Source organism: Nerophis ophidion, linkage group LG05 (assembly GCF_033978795.1).
Source record: "Nerophis ophidion isolate RoL-2023_Sa linkage group LG05, RoL_Noph_v1.0, whole genome shotgun sequence".
Lineage (NCBI taxonomy): Eukaryota > Metazoa > Chordata > Actinopteri > Syngnathiformes > Syngnathidae > Nerophis > Nerophis ophidion.
The window spans coordinates 1,706,751-1,733,676 of NC_084615.1; the positions used below are offsets into that span (position 1 = coordinate 1,706,751).

General features: G+C 39.1%; 1 protein-coding gene across 2 annotated transcripts in view; it reads right to left on the reverse strand.

Moving 5' to 3' along the window:
• Positions 1–26,926, reverse strand: part of abcb7 (ATP-binding cassette, sub-family B (MDR/TAP), member 7) — a 72,208-nt gene that overhangs the window by 508 nt on the left and 44,774 nt on the right. The window contains exons 11-16 of one of the 2 annotated variants that reach the window (XM_061899674.1): positions 22,912–23,075; positions 22,670–22,799; positions 22,189–22,360; positions 17,364–17,467; positions 16,727–16,834; positions 4,391–5,543 (exon numbers count right to left, since the gene is read on the reverse strand). In XM_061899674.1, the coding sequence (XP_061755658.1) occupies positions 5,325–5,543; positions 16,727–16,834; positions 17,364–17,467; positions 22,189–22,360; positions 22,670–22,799; positions 22,912–23,075 (897 nt within the window). In that variant the 3' untranslated portion in view covers positions 4,391–5,324. Of the gene's footprint in view, positions 1–4,390; positions 5,544–16,726; positions 16,835–17,363; positions 17,468–22,188; positions 22,361–22,669; positions 22,800–22,911; positions 23,076–26,926 lie in introns of those variants that run through there. The other variant, XM_061899675.1, reaches the window with a different exon arrangement.

Here is a 26,926-nt window from a genome sequence, read left to right on the forward strand (position 1 = left end):
ACGACCAGTTGAGTTTATACCAAAAAGTTCTATTTTGGTTTCATCTGACCACATGACATTCTCCCAATCCTCTGCTGTATCATCCATGTATCCATTTTGGTATAAACTCAACTTGTGGTGTTTGGAGGAAGAAGAATACTGAGTTGCATCCCAAGAACACCATACCTACTGTAAAGCATGGGGGTGGAAACATAATGCTTTGGGGCTGTTTTTCTGCTAAGGGGACAGGACGATGGATCCGTGTTAAGGAAAGAATGAATGGGGCCATGTATCGTGAGATTTGGAGCCAAAACCTCCTTCCATCAATGAGAGTTTTGAATGGTTGACCAAATACTTATTTTCCACCATCATTTACAAATAAATTCTTTAAAATTCCTACAATGTGAATTCCTGGATTATTTTTTCCCATTCTGTCTCTCCCAGTTGAAGTGTACCTATGATGAAAATGACAGACCTCTGTCATCATTTGAAGTGGGAGAACTTGCACAATCGCTGGCTGACTAAATACTTTTTTGCCCCACTGTATGTGTGCAAAACTTATGGCGTCGTTTTAAAAAATACTTGAGGCTGTAATTGCTGCCAAAGGTGCATCAACAAAGTATTGAGCAAAAGTTGTGAATACTTATGTAAATGTGATTTATTTTTTTATTTTTAATACATTTGCAAAATATAACAAATATATATTTCCACAGTCATTATGGAGAATTGTCTGTAGAATTTCGAGGAGACAATTAAAAATAATTCCATTTTGGAATAAGGCTGGAACATGTCAAAATGTGAAAAAGTGAAGCTTTGTGAATGCGTTCCAGACACACTTTATTTTAGCCTAAAATAAAGTTATGTTGAAACCCTGAAAATGTTACATTTTCCCCCAAATGTTCACTGAACATGAACTAATGCACGATTACTGTATGTCAAATGTGCGACATAAACTGTAAGCTTTTAATTGTTGGATTTGTCCACCAAATATTTTCCCATTCAAAGCATGCTGAAAATGTAACTTTTTTCCTTGCAATATGGCTAAGCTAATAAAATGTGTACATGCCTTGTAGTAAAATGATGTACACTACAGTAGTATTTCAACTTACGAGCTTAATTGGTTCTGTTACTGGGCTCCTAACTCAAATAACATCTCCCCCTGAAATGAATCTATAATCTATTTAATTGGTGCTCGGCCCCCCAAGACAAGGCAACAGTAACATGCCTTCTAAAAAGGACAACAAACTTTCAGATAATATTGTAAAAAAAATAATAAAACCACTACAATATAATGAACTGCTAACAACTAAAGTAGTTTCATGACGTAATAATAATGTACAACATTTACACCAAAGTGGACTTCTACTGTAGCTGCTTCTCCATCAAACACATCATCATCAGCTTTTCCATATTTTTTTAAATAAATAACCAAGGATTATATAGATATTTACATTTTTAAAAAAATATTTATTTTTCAATTCAATGGGTACAATTTGCTTATTTTTCTCAGCACTGTCCTCCACAATCACTTTCTCCCTTCCATAGGAACACAAAGCAGCAAGCTAATACTCATGAGTAAGACCAGATGCTTTGGTAGGATATCACCAGGTTCACTGTGACATTTGCCACGCCAACGTATGTCAGGGTAGCTTGCAACTCCAATTTTTTATTATTTTTTTATGTTTTTCTTCTGTCCAGCTTCTCAGGCAAAACATAGTTGATGTAGATGTAGATGTAGATGTAGATGTAGATGTAGATGCCCATATCGGCTGTTCAGATTTACTTGACAAAAGTGTAGGATACTTCTCTTGTTGCCTTATTTGTATTTGACTTCATTAAATGTATTTATATTAACATTTGGTGCAGCTGGGCCAGAGCAGGAGGGGAAGGAAAGAGAAAAAAAAGAAAACAGAGGGGGAAATTGTGAGGACAAGACGTAGAGACAAAAACAACAACAGCAAACACAACAATAACAACAATAGAGCAACATCAGCTAATACAATATGTACACAAATGATGGTAAAAGTGATAGCAAAGAATAAGTTAGCGAAATAAATACAGAAATGACAATGAACATTATTACACTACAAATGGAACAATACAAATACCAATAGAAATAGCATTATTGATAATGAACAATAACAATAATTTACCTCTATTATCAACAATACAATTGTTCAAATGCAACAATACGTTGAGTTGATACCAAAATGGATACATGGATGATACAGCAGAGGATTGGGAGAATGTCATGTGGTCAGATGAAACCAAAATAGAACTTTTTGGTATAAACTCAACTTGTTGTGTTTGGAGGAAGAAGAATACTGAGTTGCATCCCAAGAACACCATACCTACTGTGAAGCATGGGGGTGGAAACATCATGCTTTGGGGCTGTTTTTCTGCTAAGGGGACAGGACGATTGATCCGTGTTAAGGAAAGAATGAATGGGGCCATGTATCCTGAGATTTGGAGCCAAAACCTCCTTCCATCAGTGAGAGCTTTGAATGGTTGACCAAATACTTATTTTCCACCATCATTTACAAATAAATTCCTACAATGTGAATTCCTTAATTTTTTTTTCCCATTCTGTCTCTCCCAGTTGAAGTGTACCTATGATGAAAATGACAGACCTCTGTCATCATTTGAAGTGGGAGAACTTGCACAATCGCTGGCTGACTAAATACTTTTTTGCCCCACTGTATGTACAGTATGTGTATATGTATGTTTGCAACTCCAATTTTTACTTGCAACTAAATAATTAGCTGAGCGACAGGTCGTAACACAACACGCCTAAGTTGGGACACCGCTGTATATGTGAAATAAATATTGACAAAAGTGTGTGGTGCTAAAACAAGAATGGGAAAGAATTCCAATTTCAAAGCTTCAACAATTAGTTTCCTCAGTTCCCAAACAGTTATTTAGTGTTGTTAAACGAAAAGGTGATGTAACACAGTGGTGAACATGCCCTTTCCCAACTACTTTGGCACGTGTTGCAGCCATGAAAGTCTAAGTTAATTATTATTTGCAAAAAAAAATTAAGTTTATCAGTTTGAACATCAAATATGTTGTCTTTGTAGTGCATTCAACTGAATATGGGTTGAAAAGGATTTGCAAATCATTGTATTCTGTTTATATTTACATCTAACACAATTTCCCAACTCATATGGAAACGGGGTTTGTATATCAAAATCTAAATATGGAAAAGCAGCTCAGAGGAGATACCGTAGAAATCCACTCTCCAACATTATTATTTCTTTACATTATTATCTCATAAATCTACCATAAAATGATATAAAAAGAAGGCTTGGAATATGTTGAGTTGGATGTTATGAGCCTATGTCGTTTATTAGTTTCACCTTGTAATTCTAATTGTTGGAATAAACAAACCTTAGCACAATATTCTAATGTTTAGAGTTTAACCTGTACATTTGACTGTACTGTTTTCCATACTATATTTGTCTTTAAAAAAAAAAAATTTTATATAAAAAAAAACGTGTTACACGTTTAATTGTGGGTGTAGGCGAGGCTACGAGTGAGTCACAGAGCGACAGAAACTCGTAAAGGTGAGGTAGTTGTACTACTTTTGTTTTTGGAGGCCAATGTTTAATTTTTAGTAGAATTGATAAATAAATTAGAGTCAGATCGATGGACTTTTAATCTGTGGCTGACAGGCAACCAAGTCTGACTCCTCCTTCATGCTATCTTATTATAAATGGAGGTTGGAGATTGCCCAATTTTTTTTCTTTAATTATTAATCAGTCCAACCAAAAATACACAATAATACGATAATAATGCAATTCCAAAACCAGCAACATTCAGAATAACAATCAACAGAGCAATTGAGGACACACAAACATCTACAATCCAAAAGTAATCAAACAAAAATGAATAATATCAACAACAGTATCAATAATAACAAGAATTCCAACATAGCAGTGATTAGAAACCCTTCATTTACATTATTATAAAAACTAAAATAGAAGTATTGAAAAAAATAAAAAATAGTGTCACAATAACACTTGCATCACATCTCATAAGCTTGACAACACATTGTGTCCAATGTTTTCAACAAAGTCATATTTTAGGTTAATTTAATAGTTAAAACAAATTGAAATACTGGTAGCTGTACTACTGTTCATATTTTAAAGCATTTTTCCCCACAATATAAGAGTACAATAAATGTTGTCCTGAGTAGGTCAGTTAACCGCTCAAATGAGACAAATGCTTGTTAAACACAACACACACAGTTAACTAAAATAACACAACAGGTTATTGACCATGAAAATGGAAGTCATGTGCCCTGTTAGTGGGACACGTACAAAGGATTTTTACCATCTGGAGTCACAAAGGAAATGAGAGAAACCCTCAATTGAGAAAGCAGTGCGCAGAAATGAAGACTCAACAAGATGTGTTAATACAACATGACATTTTATTTATAGTCACAGTTCTGCAAAGATGTGCGTACTGTATCACTGAGCAGTCCTCTAAAAAAGGAGGACGTACATGTCAGTTTTGAAACACAAACATGGACACGACTGATCATCATCTAATCAGCGCGAGTTCAGATGACGCAGACCATGTCATCACAGACATCAAAGCCAAATGCTGCGTTGTTCCCAGAAGGAGGCCTCACGAGGCAGCGACAACCATTCAGGGTTTATTCGACGTTCCTGCTCTGTTATTTTTACCCTGACTCGTCACTGACATTCTGCTAATTCACTCGGAGAGGACATTGTGCTCAGGACTCCAAACTCTCACCTAGAGTTCCAGAAGGACGCTAGGACAGTTTCACCATCTCAATCTGGCGTGCTGACATTTGCGGTGTACCTGCGCTCACGCCGCTGGGAATGAAGCTCAGTGAGTCAACCTTTTGCCAAGTCCAACATATACACTCCTTTATTAAAACCGACAAATTAAAATAATCTTGCATATGATATTTTTAAAAAAAAGCGAGCTGTACAAAAGGCATTTGTACACACTCCCCTGTTTCCAGTGTGAAGAAAGATGTCGATACACCCCGAGTGAAGAGGAGGAGGAAGGGAGAGCGACCATGTTGTGGAGCAGATGTCTAGCGTGCACGTATGTGATGAACAAGGTCTCCTATTCTTGGATTCAGCTGAGGAAAGTGACATATAGACGTTCTGGACGCCGTCCAGCTCTTAGCACACACCCTGTCTGTTCAGATCCTCCTCAACTTGGCCGCCAATAGTCTTTATTCGGATGAGAAGGCGGAAGAAAGCATGGCCAGGCCGGCGTGTGCGACGGGGACACAATCCCCCCTCTTTCCCTCCTTGAATAACCCACGGACCAGGGACTCCAGCTTGGGCCATCTGTGGCATTTTCGCTCAGCAGGAGCAGTTCCCACAGCCTTTCACACTGTTGAGAATCTCCTCCTGCAGTTTCTTCCTCTCCTCCTCCTTCTGGGAGGGGCGCTGGGCCGGCGGCTGGGTGGGGGTCTTGCCGCTGTTGAGGATCCTGCTGTTCTGCGTGTTCCACAGGTCTGCATACAAGCTTCCCGGGGTGTTGAGGAGCATTTCGTGGTTGCCTCGCTCTTTCACTTTACCCTGCTCCGTCAAAACAAAATAGAACCCCCCCACCCCAAAAAAAATACAAATAAATGGCTGGTATTGCAAACACGGTCTTGGTTAGAATCCCTTCATGACCACCAACACTGACCACACTCTCTCCCCCCTCTAGGATCCCTAACGCCTCCTGAACAACTGTTGCCTTTCTGCCACAAAAACACTGACTCACAAACACACAAGCCTCCCACGTAGTCCCCCCCCCCATCCCCCACCTCCTATGAGCATGCAGAGGTGTTGGTATCATCTTTAGACCACGTGACCGCGAGTACACTTTTTTAATGAGCACCCCGGGCAGTCCCTTGCCGGCAAACGCTGTGGCGACATCACACGCTAAACATGCCTGCTCGCCGCGACCTTCTGATCTCTACCATCTGACTCTGGAAACACGGAAGCGCACATGCTCACTCGGAGCGCTTCAAACGAGCCTCTCATTTGCAGCGCTGATTGAAAATGTCACTCGACTGCCGATAGGTCTCACATAAGGCTCACTTTTAAGACCACAACTGATTTCAAGGACAACCTTTAACATATTGCAGCATTTTACTCCTCACCTGGCTATTTCCATTAGTATACACCACTCACAACTTAGGAACTCACACACTTTGGCCTGTGTGTGCGTATATATATATATATATATATATATATATATATATATATATATATATATTATTGAATCAAAATAAATGTTATTATGAATTATTGACCTATCCAAGGTTCCGATTACTTCACATCAAATATCCCACTCAGAAAAATAGTTTTGGTGGTAGATTTGGCAAATTTGGTAAATAAATAACCCAAAAAATTATATTTTGTTATTTATTGTACCGAAAATGAACCGAACTGTGACCTCTAAATAAATATATATACAGGTCACGGTTCGGTTCATTTTCGGTACAATAAATAACAAAATATATACTGTATATATATATATATTTAGAGGTCACGGTATATAACAAAATATTATTTTTGGGGTTATTTATTTACCAAATTTGCCAAATCTTCCACCAAAAATATTCTTCTAAGTGGAATATTGGATGTGAAGTAATCAGAACCTTGGATAGGTCAATAATTCATAATAACATTTATTTTGATTCAATATTATGTTTTGAGCAATGACAGTTTGAAAGAAAAAAAAAACAGCTTCGTTTTATTTGTCAACCTTGCAACTTTTTCTAAATTACATTTAACCTTCAAGCTTTTTTATTTCACTTTTGTTATCCATCCATCCATTTTCTACCGCTTATTCCCTTTCGGGGTCGCGGGGGCTGCTGGAGCCTATCTCAGCTACAATCGGGCGGAAGGCGGGGTACACCCTGGACAAGTCGCCCCCTCATCACAGGGCCAACACAGATAGACAGACAACATTCACACACTAGGGACCATTTAGTGCTGCCAATCAACCTATCCCCAGGTGCATGTCTTTGGAGGTGGGAGGAAGCCGGAGTACCCGGAGGGAACCCACGCATTCACGGGGAGAACATGCAAACTCCACACAGAAAGATCCCGAGCCTGGATTTGAACCCAGGACTGCAGGACCTTCGTATTGTGAGGCAGACGCACTAACCCCTCTGCCACCGTGAAGCCCCACTTTTGTTATGTTTTTGTTTATTTTAATAGTATTTTTAGAATATGCCGTGAGCCTTGAAAACATTAGCTGTGGGCCGCAAATGGCCTCGGGGGCACACTTTTGACACCCCTGCTATAGATAATAAAAAATTAAATCTGATAAATCAATGAATAAAAAGCAGAGCCTGGAGTTTATCAACTCTCTCTGTCTCTGCCCCTCCCTCACGAATGCTGCGCGCGCAATTTGTTTTGTTTTTAACCCCTTCTTAACCCTGAACCTACATTGGTAATACGTGGAACCATAACTTAAAATGCCAGATATTTGAGGCATTTAAGGAACTCCGCCCGGACAGCCCTGCAAAAGAGGGCTAGGATAGACTGACCATACGTCGTCTTTTCACTGGACATGTCCTCTTTTGCGCAGCTGTCAGGACAGAGTTTCTTAAATGCCTCAAATGTCCGGCATTTTGACTATTGTTTACGCTACTTAATAAGTCCGTGTGGAACCTCGTTCAGTACACCTCCGCGCCGAACCGAAACCTTTGTACCGAAACGGTTCAATACAAATACACGTACCTTTACACCCCTAGTATATATAGAGCTGGGCGATATATTGACTTTGTGGGATATATTGATATATTTTTAAACAAGATATGAAATAAGAAAATATCATAATGTTCATCCATCCATCTTCTTCCGCTTATCTGAAGTCGGGTGATGGGGGCAACAGCCTAAGCAGGGAAGCCCAGACTTCACTCTTCCCAGCTGCTTCATCCAGCTCTACCCGGGGGATCCCGAGGTGTTCCCAGGCCAGCCGGGAGACATAGTCTTCCCAACGTGTCCTGGGTCTTCCCCGTGGCCTCCTACCGGTTGGACGTGCCCTAAACACCTCCCTAGGGAGGCGTTTGGGTGGCATCCTGACCAGATGCCCGAACCACCTCATCTGGCTCCTCTCCATGTGGAGGAGCAGCGGCTTTACTTTGAGTTCCTCCCGGATGGCAGAGCTTCTCACCCTATCTCTAAGGGAGAGACCCAAACTCCTTTGGGCCGCTTGTACCCGTGATCTTATCCTTTCGGTCATGACCCAAAGCTCATGACCATAGGTGAGGATGGGAACGTAGATCGATCGGTAAATTGAGAGCTTTGCCTTCCGGCTCAGCTCCTTCTTCACCACAACGGATCGGTACAACGTCCGCATTACTGAAGACGCCACACCGATCCGCCTGTCGATCTCACCATCCACTCTTCCCTCACTCGTGAACAAGACTCCTAGGTACTTGAACTCCTCCACTTGGGGCAAGATCTCCCCCCCAACTCGGAGGTGGCACTAAACCCTTTTCCAGGCAAGAACCATGGACTCGGACTTGGAGGTGCTGATTCTCATCCCAGTCGCTTCACACTCGGCTGCGAACCGATCCAGTGAGAACTGAAGATCTTGGCCAGTTGAAGCCATCAGGCCCACATCATCTCATCATTATCGTAATATCGATAGAAATGATTTCACGTTAAAAAGACCAACCACTGCTTATTTGTTGGGTTCCTTGTTCTCCTCACTCGCTACTAAACCTCTAGCCTTCCTCCTTCCAAGCACATATACGTAAGAACATCCATGATTGGTTGGTTGTTTACTCAGATGAGTCATGGTCATTGGTGGAGATTAGAGATGTCCTATAATGGCTTTTTGACCGATATCCGATATTCTTATATTGTCCAATTCTTAATTACCGATTCTGATATCAACCGATACCGATATATACAGTTGTGGAATTAACACATTATTATGCCTAATTTTGCTGTGATGCCCCACTGGATGCATTAAACAATGTAACAAGGTTTTCCAAAATAAATCAACTCAAGTTCTGGAAAAAAATGCCAACAAGGCACTGCCATATTTATTATTCAAGTCACAAAGTGCTTTATTTTTTTCAACATGCCTCAAAACAGCAGTTTGGAATTTGGGACATGCTCTCCCTGGGAGAGCATGAGGAGGTTGAGGTGGGGGGCGGGTGTATATTGTAGCGTCCCGGAAGAGTTAGTGCTGCAAGGGGTTCTGGGTTTTTGTTCGGTTGTGTTTATGTTGTGTTACGGTGTGGATGTTCTCCCGAAATGTGTTTGTCATTCTTGTTTGGTGTGGGTTCACAGTGTGGCACATATTTATACGGCCACCCTCAGTGTGACCTGTAAGGCTGTTGAGCAAGTATGTATTTCATTCATTTGTGTGTTTGAAAAGCCGTATATATTATGTGACTGGGCTGGCATGCAAAGGCAGTACCTTTAAGGTTTATTGGTGCTCTGTACTTCTCCCTACGTCCGTGTACACAGCGGCGTTTTAAAAAGTCATAAATGTTACTTTTTGAAACAGTTACCAATAATTTTGAAAGCGATACCGATAATTTCCGATATTACATTTTAAAGCATTTATCGGCCAATAATATCAGCAGTCCGATATTATCGGACATCTCTAGTTGAGATTATGGCAAAACATTAGGGAGAGGCCAATAAGAGGAATGATAGAGCGGGTCAGGGAACCAGGAAGGGAAATCACAACAGACAACACAAATGATGACAAGGAAGTTGTAGAAAAGAAAGAGGGAATATTCAAGCGGGTGATTTATATATTTAAAAAAACGAGCAAAAGATGGCAGAGGGATTCCCTTCTTTAGATTTTTCTTTTAGCGATATAAACCGTGTCCAGGAAACAGACAACGCGTCCACTTGGCCTGTGAGTTTGATACATTTTGTATTATTTGCACAGCTATGTTATTTACTTTACGTAAAAAGAATATTTTTCTATTTTATTTATGTTTTGTAATTCTGTGCTACATAACCAGTTTCTTTTCTGTGCTGTAAATACCCATCTTGACTAACTGGGTTAATAAAAGTGCCACTGACTGTTTACAGTACAGTTGTCTTTCAGTTCAATTTAACTGAATCTCGCTCAAAAATTAATATCTTTTATATGTATACTTTCACTGGAAAATGTATCGAGATTAAGCAAAAATATATTGGTCCATATCTCCCAGTCCGAGTTTTTAACAGTTGAAAGTGATGAATGACTTGAGGAATACTTTTTCGTCCACATCGGCCAGCCCTACGTGTGTGTGTATATATATATATATATATATATATATATATATATATATATATATATATACACATACATACATATATATGTATATGTATGTATATATATATATATATATATATATATACATACATACATATATATATGTATACATGAATACATATATGTATATATGTACATATATATACATATATATGTATAAACACGTGTATATATGTAGTTATGAATATGTTTATATATACTTATATATGTATATAGTATATATATGTATACAGTATATATATATATATACACAAAATACATATATATGTATGTATATATATATATACATATACACAAATAATACATACATATACCTATACACAAATATACTTGCATACATATATACATATGTATATGTACATATTTACATATATATATGTATATGTACATATGTATACAGTATATGTATATTAGGGCTGTCAAGTGATATTTCTTTAATCAGATTAATCACAGTAATTCTGGGATTAATCAGATTATTTACACTCTAATTCTATGATTAATCATAGGTTATTATTTGCTTGCATAAATAAAATTGTCCCTTAAAAACATCCTAATATTTTGATACAAATACAATTTGTCAAACGGGAACGTTTTTTTGGTCTTAAATATCAATATTTCCTGCTTAACGTGACAGAATATATATCTTTAACAGGGGTATGTCTTGCTTAACTTAAAACAGAATACATTTAGTGTACAGTTTTATGATAGACAAGTCTTTCATCACTATGAAAAGTACTATGACGAAAAGAAGCGAGATATTTGTTTTACTAAAATAACTGGCAACATTTCAATTGTTCTTTATTTATGAAGGAGATCTCTGTGTGCTTATTGTTTTTACAATATATATCGTGTAATTTGTCATTAAATGAAGGCATCACACACACTCATAGGTCATTAAAGTGGAATAAATGACATGCCACTTATAGTTGAAGCCAAATACCTCTCTTCTGGATGTGTAATATCCTCATTGAATGACGACTTGTACTCGACCTCAGACCAACTGCACTCAGTGACGAAACGAACACGCTCACAGAAATATTGCACTGATTGCAACCACAGTTGGTGTCACTTGACAGCTCAATACAAAGCACGCACTTTTGTTCCGAAATACAGGATAATTCCGTGTTTCAAAAGACGTTTGGCAACCATATTTAGGTAGCATTCCTGTTAGCGGCGCAATCCTCACGTTCATGTTTCGCTTTAGGATTCCATTTGAAACTTAATGTGTGCCGATTATAAGAAAGTTTGTCGCTGCAATACTAACTAAATACTTCAGTTTTATATGAAGTTCCATTATGGTTTATTATGAAGCAAACATGGGCACATATTTGGACTGTCTGATTATATTCTGAATAATAATCAGTATTTAACAATTATTACAGACTGATTTAACAAAAATATATTTACTAAATCACAGAAATTCCTTAGCAACTTAATGTCGGATATAACAGTAATTAAAAAATATGTTAACTGTACAAAATGATGAATATAAATAAAACGTACTAATAATAATTAGGGCTGTTAAACAATTAAAATGATTTAATCGCACATAAATATAATTTGTCATCATTATTAAGTGTACCCTGACCAGACATGAGCAATTTTGATTCAGGGGCCACATTGTTCTGTAAAAATGCGCCTGGGGACCAGTGTGTGTGTGTGTGTGTGTGTGACTGACAGAATGCTGAAAATATTATAAGAAAACCACTTCAAAAATTAATAAATGGAATTTTACAGCCTTTTCGCTGAATAAAAGATTGTACATGAACAAAAAACGTGGGATTTGTAATATTAACTATGAATGATAAAACACTGAATATTGGGAGCATATGAACGTCTCTCCTCTTTACCTTCCAGACGATCATCTCGAGATCAATCTTTTACAATAACGCAACATGCAACAAATATGCACCAAACTGGATGAAACATGAACGCAAATGACAAAAAAACCCCACCCACAAATCTATATAGTAATATTCCATATAATATTACTTTTCATCTTTGTTGTAGAAATCTGCTTCCGTGTTCCTGGCTGACACCCAGGCTGGCTGCTGTAAACAAGCACCGCCCACGCTACTTCCTACTTCTCTGCTTGCAGCTGTTGTGACGTAGTTTACCATAATAATCTGTATATCACTCAAAAGCGCAGATTCCAACTATTGCAATACTCTCTATAGTTCGAGACTTACGGTAACTTGAACAATGCCCTGACAGTCGTATTGGCGGCTCCAGTTCCAATGATAAAGGTTTGAAAAAATTCATTAGAGAAGTCCAGCAGGCCGGGTTGAAGTCTAACAAGCCATATTTTTCCCATGTTTGCCCTGGACAGATCATTTTCAAGCTTTTAATACCACGAGTAGACAATTAGTTTGCTTTAACAAAATTACAATTTTTTTTAAACATAATGCTTTTTTTAAACAGCTAAACAAAAACAACATAAACACGCATTTAACAATTTTAAAAAATACCTGCAGGGATTTGAGTGCCTTGACAGACTTGGTAGGAATACAGAATTTAGATTTTCCTGCTATAGGATAACTGGCATTTAGACGAGAGGAGCAACACCATGTTTAGATATCAGTTTCACGCATCAATAACACAAAATTGTTACAAACATGATTTGATTTTCAAATATGTTTGGTAATGTCCATTCATCCATCCATTTTCTAACGCTTGTCCCGTTCGGGGTCTATGGAGCCTGTCTCAGCTGCGGAAGGCGAGGTACACCCTGGACAAATCGGCACCTCATCGCAGGGCCAACACAGATATATATAATAATAATAAATTAATAAATAGGGCTTCACGGTGGAAGAGGGGTTAGTGCGTCTGCCTCACAATACAAAGGTCCTGCAGTCCTGGGTTCAAATCCAGGCTCGGGATCTTTCTGTGTGGAGTTTGCATGTTCTCCCCGTGAATGCGTGGGTTCCCTCCAGGTACTCCGGTTTCCTCCCACCTCCAAAGACATGCACCTGGGGATAGGTTGATTGGCAACACTAAATTGGCCCTAGTGTGTGAATGTTGTCTGTCTATCTGTGTTGGCCCTGCGATGAGGTGGCGACTTGTCCAGGGTGTACCCTGCCTTCCGCCCGATTGTAGCTGAGATAGGCACCAGCGCCCCCCGCGACCCCGAAAGGGAATAAGCGGTAGAAAATGGATGGATGGATGGATGATGGTGCCAGGAATTTTGAAAATGGGGTCCCAGGGGACCCCATCGAGTCATAAAAGTGGGGTACCACAGTACATTTTTGGAGTCCCACTTTTTTGTAAACGTTTTGAAAACAAATGATAAATGTATGCATTATCCTGTTATATCTCACATTTTATATTGTGTTTTGAAAATTTATTTGTAATTTTCTATGTGAATAAATACTTCACTACACATTACATTTTGTAAAAGTTAAGTTAATGGTATTCATATCACTGCATAACACTGTCTAAACCTTCTCAGTTTATTAATAAAATAAAAAATTTGGCCTGCTAATCTTCCGGTAATTGAGGATTATCAACCAAACAGGGGAGAAAAAATATTCACTTTATTGCAATCTGCAAGAAATTGTCTCCCTATGCAGTATTATTCTCAACTGATGTATTTAGTTAGAAATACCAAATATTACATTACAGAACATATTTGACAAAGCATGATCCTAATGAAAGACTATTTTAAATTTTGTTACTGTATTTAGACCGGGTGTGACGCATGTACTGCTGCTATTTTTAAGCTAATGTCGTGTACTAGCAGGTCTCTCGAAAGGTGCTTATGTTTTTGTTCCGTGCGGGTTGTGGCAAAATAACGTACCAGCCTAATGTCTATTAATAGAGGAGGAGCTAAACACATGGTATAGCGGAAACTTTGCGATTAAATAACTAACCTTTTTAATCACGATGAATAGTAAAACCGGTCAATTGTTGCATCCTTACACTTGAGCTGGGCAAACTGGCTCATAGACAAGCACAATGAAAATAAATTGTTTAGGTAACACGGAATTACACAACATAAATACAGTAGAAAAATATTATTTCTACATAAAATAAATAACATAGCTGTGCAATTAATACAACATGTATCAAACTCAGATAAAAAGTTACATTTTCAGGCAGGCACTTTTTAATTGCCAGTCGACGATGTAATGGACTGTCACACACCTACGGTTCTGTCGTCCAACTAGAAGTGATCAGCACAAAGTAAGTGACTTGACTTCCCTGTGCGGGAATAATCTTCCTCACTTCGCCGTATATTACGCTTGAATATTTTATTTCTTTTCTATGACTCTCTCGTCGTCATTTGGGATGCACGCGTTTATTGTGATTACACTTCCTGGTTCGATGAACCGTGCCTGTCCGTAATGTTTTACCCTGCTTTTAACCAATCGTGACTCATCATTTTAAACCGACCAACCAATCATGGACTTTCTTATACGTGAACCAACCAATCATTGTTCTTTCCTGTATGTTTTGTCCCCTGCCCGTGGAGTTGCACTAGTCCAGTTCTCTTTCTCTTCTCCCGCTCTTCTTTTGTAGCTAACCGCTACAGGGGTCTAAAAATTGCTAAGTTACGGAAATCGTCACTTGTTTAAAAAGTAACAAAGCTACTGGGAAATATAGCTAAGCTACGTAACTTCGATATTTAACTTAATTATTTTTCATTTGAAAAAAAAAACTTATTTTCTACCATTGTAGTCATAAAGCGGAATGGATTATCAAAAACCGTACTCATTACAGGAAAACCGTAGTTGTTGGCCCGTATGCAGAAGTTCACGTTTTACTTACTAGTGGGTCACTGGCACACTGCTGGTGGCACAGCCAGGCTCCATATTTGCTTGTGTTGTTGTTGTTTTTGGGGTTCAGTGCTAGGAGTGTAACGGTACGTGTATTTGTATTGAACCGTTTCGGTACGGGGGTTTCGGTTAGGTGGTGTACCAATGGAGTTTACAGACGGACATATTAAGTAGCGTAAACAATAGTCAAAATGCCGGACATTTGAGGCCTTTAGAAACTCTGCCCTGACAGCCCCGCAAAAGAGGACATGTCCGGTGCATTTTGAGTTATGGTTGCGTGTATTAATGTACGTTCAGGGTTAAGAAGGGGTTAAAAACATAACACATTGTGCGCGCAACAGCAGCATTTGTGAGGGAGGGGCAGACAGCGAGAGAGTTATGATAAACACACATGCGTCTCCAAGCTCTGCTTTTTATCCATTGACTTATCAATTGTATTTTTTATTATCTATAGCAGGGGTGTCAAAAGTGTGCCATTTGCGGCCCACAGCTAATGTTTTAAAGGCCCAGGGCACATTCTAAAAATACTATTAAAATAAACAAAAACATAACAAAAGTGAAATAAAAAAGCTTGAAGGTTAAATGTAATTTAGAAAAAGTTGCAATGTTGACTAATAAAACAAAGCTTTTTTTTTTCTTTCAAACTGTCATTGCTCAAAACATAATCAAAATCAATGTTATTATGAATTATTGACCTATTCAAGGTTCCCATTACTTCACATCAAATATTCCACTGAGAAAAATATTTTTGGTGGAAAATTTTACAAATTTGGTAAATAAATAACCCAAAAAATTACATTTTGTTGTTTTCTTACTGTTCCGAAAATGAACCGAACTGTGACCTCTAAACCGAGGTACGTACCGAACCGAAATTTTTGTGTACCATTACACCCCCAGTCAGTGCAGAGGAGGGGTTTAATAGCCCATGAAGTGTTGCGGGGGAGAACAAGGAACACAACAAATAAACGGCGTTTGGTCATTTTACCGTGAAAAAAATTACATCCATATTACGATATTTTCCTTATTCATATCTTGTTTGAAAAATATATCGATATATCGCCCAGCCCTATTAAAAACAGTGCATTTGTAATAAAAAAAACTGTTGAATTAATTAGCCCTTTGAGACACTAGTGATTTAGGGCTACATAAGTAAACATTGATTGATTGATTGATTTATTAAACTAATGGAAACGTGTGCAAAAATGGATTGTAGGTGCCCTAAAATAAAAGGAACTGGTCGGATATCTCGGTGAGGTAGCTCGATGCAGTCTGCCAAATGTTAGAACTATCTGCATTTCATTATTTACAATAAATAATCGATTATTGACATTTACTAATCAAATTTCAAATTTCGATGCATCTTAAAATGTATTATTTCCCCCCCCTCTAGGTACTACTGTTATAAAACCCAAATGTCTGACTGCTGGACACACACACACACACACACACACAATACATATCTAATGTATCCCGATGGAACACAAGTATACACATAACTACGTGCTTAATACTGGCAAAAATAGGCAGGTCATTTGAGTGCAGACTAATCGTGCTAAATCATCTAATTGGACTGGTGACTAACACAGACAGCACACTCCAAACCTTTGTAAAGTTTGACTTGTTTAGCGCAAAGAAAATGAAGGTAATTGTTGATGGTAAAAGGAAAAAAGTGAAAATGAAGTTGTAGACTGTACCTCACTCAGCACGATAATCTCATCTGCGTCAACAACGGTGGACAGCCTGTGGGCGATGAACACCGACGTCCTTTGCCTCACCAACGTCTTCATTGAGCTAAGGATGTTCTAGAAGCCCGCAAGAACAAACAGCAGCATTATTTTTGTTTAAAGCTTGTGAAGAACATTGACTAATTCAAAAGGTTACAATGACTTCAGGAGTGAGATGACGGATAAGATAAAGATGAAATTCACTGACAATGAGTGGCTCGAAAGAGTGGAAGTAAACATCCGCCTTCATATGCTTCTGACTGCAATGTTTACATATGTTAATTTAGAAACACACGCGTCAACAAGAAATCTTAATTAACGTCATCCATGCTGCCGCTCTTTACTCTGAAGTTCGGAGATGGTGCGCTGAACTTTCTCATTAAATGTAACATTTACAAAGACGGGTTGGGAGTGTTAAGCCGAGCTGAAGCTTAAAGGGGGGGGGGGGACAGCAGGTGGCAAGTGGGGGGGAATATGAGCGGTGGTGTGTGACAGAGGGGGTTGCAAGTCACAGTGATACAGAATCAGGTGGAATTATCGCATGCATCTTTAGCAGGTGACTGAGTGGGTGTTTGTTCCACTAAAGGCTAAGTGTGTGTGTCTGTACCTCTTCTGTGATAGAGTCCAGAGACGACGTTGCTTCATCATACAGGAAAATGGGCGGATTCTTTAATACTGCTCGTGCGATGGCCACACGTTGCTTCTCCCCGCCTGAAAGGAAACAACGGACCTCATGAAACAAAGCAAAAAGGCCTCTGCGGGATGCTAAGAAAATAGGAATGAAAGGTCCCTCTCTGTCCTCATCAGATAATCACCTCAAGTGGAGGGACAATGCAGAATTCTGCATGACAGGCACAAAGGACTTTTATTTAATTGTGAAGAAAAATCAGCAGGAGATTCTGGTTCTGTCTCTGACTCAGTCTTTGTTTCATGCAAGCTGTGTGTGGCCTTTTGAATGCGAGCGGCTTTTACCAGACATTAAAAAGTACCAGCACGTTGAAGCCCAGACGGCCACAACTTTTGGAGCTTTACTGTAACCTGACTGGCTAATATTAAAAAGTACAAACCCTGTTTCCATATGAGTTGGGAAATTGTGTTAGATGTAAATATAAACGGAATACAATGATTTGCAAATCCTTTTCAACCCATAGTCAATTGAATGCACTACAAAGACAAGATATAGACTTTTTTTTATTTTTTGCAAATAATAATTAACTTAGAATTTCATGGCTGCAACACGTGCCAAAGTAGTTGGGAAAGGGCATGTTCACCACTGTGTTACATCACCTTTTCTTTTAACAACACTCAATAAACGTTTGGGAACTGAGGAAACTAATTGTTGAAGCTCTGAAAGTGGAAATTCTTTCCCATTCTTTTTTTATGTAGAGCTTCAGTCGTTCAACAGTCCGGGGTCTCCGCTGTCGTATTTTACGCTTCATAATGCGCCACACATTTTCCATGGGAGACAGGTCTGGACTGCAGGCGGGCCAGGAAAGTACCCGCACTCTTTTTTTTACGAAGCCACGCTGTTGTAACACGTGCTGAATGTGGCTTGGCATTGTCTTGCTGAAATAAGCAGGGGCGTCCATGAAAAAGACGGCGCTGAGATGGCAGCATATGTTGTTCCAAAACCTGTATGTACCTTTCAACATTAATGCTGCCTTCACAGATGTGTAAGTTACCCATGCCTTGGGCACTAATACACCCCCATACCATCACAGATGCTGGCTTTTGAACTTTGTGTCGATAACAGTCTGGATGGTTCGCTTCCCCTTTGGTCCGGATGACACGATGTCGAATATTTCCAAAAAAAATTTGAAATCTGGACTCGTAAGACCACAGAACACTTTTCCACGTTGCATCAGTCCATCTTAGATGATCTCGGGCCCAGAGAAGCCGGCGGCGTTTCTGGATGTTGTTGATAAATGGCTTTTGCTTTGCATAGTAGAGCTTTAACTTGCACTTACAGATGTACCAACGAACTGTATTTAGTGACAGTGGTTTTCTGAAGTGCTCCTGAACCCATGTGGTGATATCCTTTAACGTCGGTTTTTGATACAGTGCCGTCTGAGGGATTGAAGGTCACGGTCATTCAATGTTGGTTTCTGTGGAGTGATTTCTCCAGATTCTCTGAACCTTTTGATGATATTATGGAGCGTAGATGTTGAAATCCCTAAATTTCTTGCAATTGCACTTCGAGAAACGTTGTTCTTAAACTGTTTGACTATTTGCTCACACAGTTGTGGACAAAGGGGTGTACCTCGCCCCATCCTTTCTTGTGAAAGACTGAGCGCTTTTTGGGAAGCTGTTTTTATACCCAATCATGGCACCCACCTGTTCCCAATTAGCCTCCACACCTGTGGGATGTTCAAAATAGGTATTTGATGAGCATTCCTCAACTTTCTCAGTATTTATTTCCTGCTTTCCCAACTTCTTTGTCACGTGTTGCTGGCATAAAATTCCATAGTTAATGATTATTTGCAAAAAAAAAAATGTTTATGAGTTTGAACATCAAATATGTTGTCTTTGTAGCATATTCAACTGAATATGGGTAGAAAATTATTTGCAAATCATTGTATTCCGTTTATATTTACATCTAACACAATTTCCCAACTCAAATGGAAACGGGGTTTGTAAGATTTTGCTCGATCAATGTTACATAGTTACAGTGAGCATAAAAATACAAAATAGATTTTTGGAAATCTACAAGTAATGTGCCTGTGGGGAATTCTGAGATGATGTGGGTAACGTATTTTGTATCTCAAATCTTTGTTCTCTAAAGTCCTTCTGCAACAAACTAGTCCAACATGCATTGATGGGCCTTGCTTTGTACACTGGAACACAGCAATGCTGGAACAGAAAATGACATAATGAGACATCTAATCCAGTTTCTATTACTATTGTTTTAAAAGCTCTCCGGCAGGCTAAATCAAAAGTAGCAACTCAGGACAGATGTATAGTACTTAGGCTTTTCTTCTTCACCTTCTCAGTAGGGCTGTGCCGATCAATCAACCATTGATCAGGATCTAATGATTTTCTCAAAAAGTATTTGTTCACCCTTGCAAATTAAGGCCTTTCAATGCCAATATATGTATGTATATATACACATATATATACACATACATATATATATATATATATATATATATATATATATATATATTTTTTTTTTATCCAACTAATTGTTGAAGCTTCAAAAGTGGAATTCTTTCCCATTCTTGTTTTATGTAGAGCTTCAGTCCTTCAACAGTCCGGGGTCTCCGCTGTCGTATTTTACGCTTCATAATGCACCACACATTTTCCATGGGAGACAGGTCTGGACTGCAGGCGGGCCAGGAAAGTCCCTGCACTCTTTTACTACGAAACCACGCTGTTGTAACACGTGGTTTGGCATTGTCTTGCTGAAATAAGCAGGGGCGTCCATGATAACTTTGCTTGGATGACAACATATGTTGCTCCAAAACCTGTATGTACCATTCTGCAATAATGGTGCCTTCACAGATGTGTAAGTTACCCATGCCTTGGGCACTAATACACCCCCATACCATCACAGATGCTGGCTTTTCAACTTTGCGCCTATAACAATCCGGATGTTTTTTTTTCCCTCTTTGTTCTGGAGGACACCACGTCCACAGTTTCCAAATATAATTTGAAATGTGGACTCGTCAGACCACAGAACTCCTTTCCACTTTGCATCAGTCCATCTTAGACGAGCTCGGGCCCAGCGAAGCCAGCGGCGTTCCTTGGTGTTGTTGATAAATGGCTTTTGCTTTGCATAGCAGAGTTTTAACTTGCACTTACAGATGTAGCGACCAACTGTCGTTACTGACAGTGGTTTTATGAAGTGTTCCTGAGCCCATGTGGTTATATCCTTTACACACTGATGTGTTTTTGATGCAGTACCACCTGAGGGATCAACGGTCCGTAATATCATCGCTTACGTGCAGTGATTTCTCCTGATTCTCTGAAACTTTTGACGATTTTACAGACCGTAGATGGTAAAATCCCTAAATTCCTTGCAATAGCTCGTTGAGAAATGTTGTTCTAAAACTGTTTGACAATTTGCTTACAAATTGGTGACCCTCACCCCATCCTTGTTTGTGAATTACTTAGTATTTCATGGAAGCTGCTTTTATACCAAATCATGGCACCCACCTGTTCCCAATTAGCCTGCACACCTGTCGGATGTTCCAAATAAGTCTTTGACGAGAATTTCTCAACTTTATCAGTATTTATTGCCACTTTTCCCAACTTCTTTGTCACGTGTTGCTGGCATCAAATTCTAAATTGAATGATTATTAGCAAAAAAAAAAATGTTTATCAGTTTGAACATGAAATATGTTGTCTTTGTAGCATATTCAACTGAATATGGCTTGAAAAGGATTTGCAAATTATTGTATTCCGTTTATATTTACATCTAACACAATTTCCCAACTCATATGGAAATGGGGTTTGTACTATAGGTAAAAAATATAGAGATATATATCTTATATCGCCACCCAGCCCCTTCCCCGTCCGTCCGCCTGTCCTAGGAGACACCTCCTTGCCTGTGGACAGACACCACCTTAACCAACAAATATTCTGGGAGAAACACTAAATTGTCAAAGGTTTGGTCAAAATTTCTGGTTTCAATCTTATATATATATATATATATATATATATCCATCCATCCATCCATTTTCTACTGCTTAGTCCCTTTCGGGGTCGCGGGGGGCGCTGGCGCCTATCTCAGCTACAATCGGGCGGAAGGCGGGGTACACCCTGGACAAGTCGCCACCTCATCGCAGGGCCAACACAGATAGACAGACAACATTCACACTCACATTCACACACTAGGACCAATTTAGTGTAGCCAATCAACCTATCCCCAGGTGCATGTCTTTGGAAGTGGGAGGAAGCCGGAGTACCCGGAGGGAACCCACGCAGTCACGGGGAGAACATGCAAACTCCACACAGAAAGGTCCCGAGCCTGGATTTGAACCCAGGATTGCAGGACCTTCGTATGTGAGGCAGACGCACTAACCCCTCTTCCACCGTGAAGCCCATATATATATATATATATATATATATATATATATATATATGTCTTGATTGGATTATCCGGAGAATAGTGCTCGATACCGTGGTAGAGCGCAATATGTAGGTGTGGGAAAAATCACAAGACTACTTCATCTCTACAGATCTGTTTCATGAGGGGTTCCCTCAATCATCAGGAGATTGATGATTGAGGGAACCCCTCATGAAACAGATCTGTAGAGATGAAGTAGTCTTGTGATTTTTTCCCACACCTACATACATATATATATATATATATATATATATATATATATATATATATATATGTTTTTCATATTAGAAAAATCAATCTAATGAGATGTTTCTAAGGGGATCTTGCTTAACAGTAACACAACAGCTATTATACTGAAGCAAACCTGAAAGCTTGAGGCCTCGCTCCCCAACTTGGGTGTCGTAACCATGTGGCATCCTGAGGATAGCGTCATGGATGCCTGCAAGGCGAGCTACTTGGTAAACCTCTTCAGGTGTAGCGTGGATGTTCCCATACAGCAGGTTGTAGAAAATGGTGTTGTGGAACAGAACGGCATCCTGACAACATATAGGGGAAGGTTATAAAAACAAAAAAAAGTCTTGAGAGAATATTGTTATTGCCGCTGAGACGGGAACAGAGCGCTGTGAATACAAAGACAAAAGGTGGGCGGGAGCAAGAGTAGTATGCACTGACAAAAACACTACCATCTGTTGAGATTAGCCTGTGAGCTCATCGCAGGGAAAAAGCTAAATGAAATTCAGATTATTCCTCATGGTACTGTGGACAACTAATTCACTATTGTGTGCAATATAAACTGCAGATATGGTCTATGTAACATTATTATATTGTACTGGTGAGTCACAAACCTGAGGCACAACCCCCAAAGCCTTCCTCAAGCTTTCAAGGCTGACATCTCGGATATTCTGCCCTGCGATGTAGATGTTCCCCCGCTGGGGCTCATAGAAGCGGAACAACAGCCGCATAACCGTGCTCTTCCTGAAAGCAGAGACAAGACCAATCATCAGCATCAAGCATCCTCACACTCCACTGATGACAGCGAGTGATATGACTGTAAAAATTCACATTCTGCATTCTAAACTTGACATACCCAGACCCGCTGCCACCGACTATGGCTACCTTCTTCCCAGCAGGCACCTCAAAAGTCACCCCATTCAGGATTTTCTGGCCATCCAGGTATTCAAAATATACATCCTCAAAGCGAATGGTGGCCTCCTGTGGTGTGATGCTTAAAGGTGGGGCCAGATCCTTTTCCTGCAGCAATAACATTTTTCAAAATGACTGATGAAATGGAAAGAGTTGGGGGACGGATAAAAACTGGCCACTGGCACACACAGTCTGGCAAGGTGCAAGAAAACTCCAACACCTTGTTGGTGGAGAAGAAAATTTGAGTAGTTTTTGAAAAAAGACTGAATCTTCACTCTTCATGATGACTGACCGATCAATACGCATGAAAACCTTCAGTAAACAACGAGCCCAGCTCTCAGCATAGCACTGAGATAAAGCCAAGGTCAGTAGCCAATAAAGCACTGTCCTTCCACAAAGGCTGAAAGCCTATTCTGCACAATTTAATAGCAACATAATCACCTTCAAGCCGTGGAGAGGCAGAAAATAGCATGCTGGGCTTGGACTTAAATCTTTTAGGTTAAAAACCTCTCCAAAGGCCCTGTTGGTACTGTGGCTAGATTGTGACAAGAATGGCAGCACAATCCACCTCTGCCAATTAACACAGACAACTCCATTAGGACAAATCAACCCGTCCCACATGGAAAAAAGCCAAAATGGTTTATTTTGTTGTGGGATAAATTATTTTAAGTACATAATGCAAATGTTTCACAGAATGCATAATGTGTTCAGTCAATAATGGCCTTCACCATTCCCTGGAGAATCACAATGGAGAGCAGTGTTACTGATGAGTGAAAAATAACAAGTGACAATCATTTTGCAGCTGTAATTACAGGCCGGGCACCGCAATAGCATTCAGACCATCAGGCGGCAGGCACACATTTGCACTTAAGTGGACTCCTACAGCACGAGACAGGTTGTAAGCTCGTTTTGTAAAAATAACTAACATCCTTTTCGAAGGGCAGGGTCTTCTTGACCATGTTGCAACCGGACAAAAACGTGTTCAATGTCCATACACCTTTGCCAAAGTCGGATTCAAGCACCTGAAATACTTTCAAGATGACTGACATCATTTTCAATAACTTAAATCAAATGATTATGTATTACATTAAAATGGATCAGACAGTATTTGTCACGTTTTGGTAACTTCTTAATCACTGCATTTCCTCTTCTTTTTGTGTAACTTATACAACTAACATTGCGTCCCAAATAAATGTTCATTAATAATCTGTTTTGGTAAAAGATTAGATATAAAAGGGAAATGTTCATAATTGTTTAGCCTTTTTATTTGGGGAAAGAAATTCACAATTGTATCACTGCACTAGTCAGTAACAGTTTTTAATAGATATGCATGCTGTATGCTTAGCTTTTTCACTAGTAGCAATACTACTATGATCACATCGATACTTTTTTGCCTCACAAAACCTGCGCCCACTGCTCCCCTCACCTCCCAAGGGGTGATTAAGGGTTATTGGTCAAATGCAGAGAGAATAATTTCGCCACACGTAGTGTGTGTGTGTGACAATCATTGGTACTTTAACATTAATCAGTGATTATTACATTTTAACAGAAGTCTAGATAAAACATGTTAAAAGAGAAAGTAAGCAGATGTTAACAGGAAATGAACAAGTAGATTAATCATTAATTTTCTACCACTTGTCCTTAATAATATTGACAATAGAATGATAAATGACACAATATGTTACAGCATATGTCAGCAGACTAATTAGTTGTTTACTTATTAATAAAAGACAAGTTGTCTTGTATGTTCACTATTTAACATGCAATAAGAAAGATACATTTAATGTACCGTAAGATTTTTTGTTAAAATAAATCCAATAAATACATTTTTTGTGGTCCACTTTATTTTGAAAAGTACCAAAATATTTTAGTACCGGTACCAACAAATTGGTATCGGAACAACAGTAGTATAACTCTTAATATTTATGTATTACTCAGTGGCCTAGTGGTTAGAGCAGGGGTAGGGAACCTATGGCTCTAGAGCCAGATGTGGCTCTTTTGATGACTGCATCTGGCTCTCGGATAAATCTTAGTTGACATTGCTTAACACGGTAAGTAATGAATAATTCCACTGGTAATCACATTGTCAAAAATAACATTCAAAATATAAAACATTCTCGTGCATTTTAATCAATTCATCAGGTTTCTACCGCACCTGTTCAAGAAGTCGCATTAATGGTAAGAAGGATTTTTTTCCTCTATTTCAAAAATCCTCGAAAAAATTGTTGCGGAGCAGTTAAATGAACACTTAGCGTCTAACAATCTATGTGAAACCTTTCAATCCGGTTTCAGGGCAAATCACTCCACGGCGACAGCCCTCGCAAAAATGACTAATGATATATTGCTAACGATGGATTCTGATGCGTCATCTATGTTGCTGCTCCTCGATCTTAGCGCTGCTTTTGATACCGTCGATCATAATATTTTATTAGAACGTATCAAAACACAAATTGGTATGTCAGACTTAGCCCTGTCTTGGTTTAACTCTTATCTAACTGATAGGATGCAGTGTGTCTCCCATAACAATGTGACCTCGGACTACGTTAAGGTAACGTGTGGAGTTCCCCAGGGTTCGGTCCTTGGCCCTGCACTCTTCAGCATCTACATGCTGCCGCTAGGTGACATCATACGCAAATACGGTGTTAGCTTTCACTGTTATGCTGATGACACCCAACTCTACATGCCCCTAAAGCTGACCAACACGCCAGATTGTAGTCAGCTGGAGGCGTGTCTTAATGAAATTAAACAATGGATGTCCGCTAACTTTTTGCAACTCAACGCCAAAAAAACGGAAATGCTGATTATCGGTCCTGCTAGACACCGACCTCTATTTAATAATACAACTCTAACATTTGACAACCAAACAATTAAACAAGGCGACAAGGTAAAGAATCTGGGTATTATCTTCCACCCAACTCTCTCCTTTGAGGCACACATTAAAAACGTTACTAAAACGGCCTTCTTTCATCTCCGTAATATCGCTAAAATTTGCTTCATTTTGTCCACTAAAGACGCCGAGATCATTATCCATGCGTTTGTTACGTCTCGTCTCGATTACTGTAACGTATTATTTTCGGGTCTCCCCATGTCTAGCATTAAAAGATTACAGTTGGTACAAAATGCGGCTGCTAGACTTTTGACAAGAACAAGAAAGTTTGATCACATTACGCCTGTACTGTATATACCTTTATATACATATATACATACATATATACCTATACTGTATATACCTTTATATACATATATACATACATATATACCTATACTGTATATACCTTTATATACATATATACATACATATATACCTATACTGTATATACCTTTATATACATATATACATACATATATACCTATACTGTATATACCTTTATATACATATATACCTATACTGTATATACCTTTATATACATATATACATACATATATACCTATACTGGCTCACCTGCACTGGCTTCCTGTGCACTTAAGATGTGACTTTAAGGTTTTACTACTTACGTATAAAATACTACACGGTCTAGCTCCATCCTATCTTGCCGATTGTATTGTACCATATATCCCGGCAACAAATCTGCGTTCAAAGGACTCCGGCTTATTAGTGATTCCCAAAGCCCAAAAAAAGTCTGCGGGCTATAGAGCGTTTTCATTTCGGGCTCCAGTACTCTGGAATGCCCTCCCGGTAAAAGTTCGAGATGCCACTTCAGTAGAAGCATTTAAGTCTCACCTTAAAACTCATTTGTATACTCTAGCCTTTAAATAGACTCCCTTTTTAGACCAGTTGATCTGCCGTTTCTTTTCTTTTTCTCCTATGTCCCACTCTCCCTTGTGGAGGGGGTCCGGTCCGATCCGGTGGCCATGTACTGCTCGCCTGTGTATCGGCTGGGGACATCCCTGCACTGCTGATCTGCCTCCGCTTGGGATGGTTTCCTGCTGGCTCCACTGTGAACGGGACTCTCGCTGCT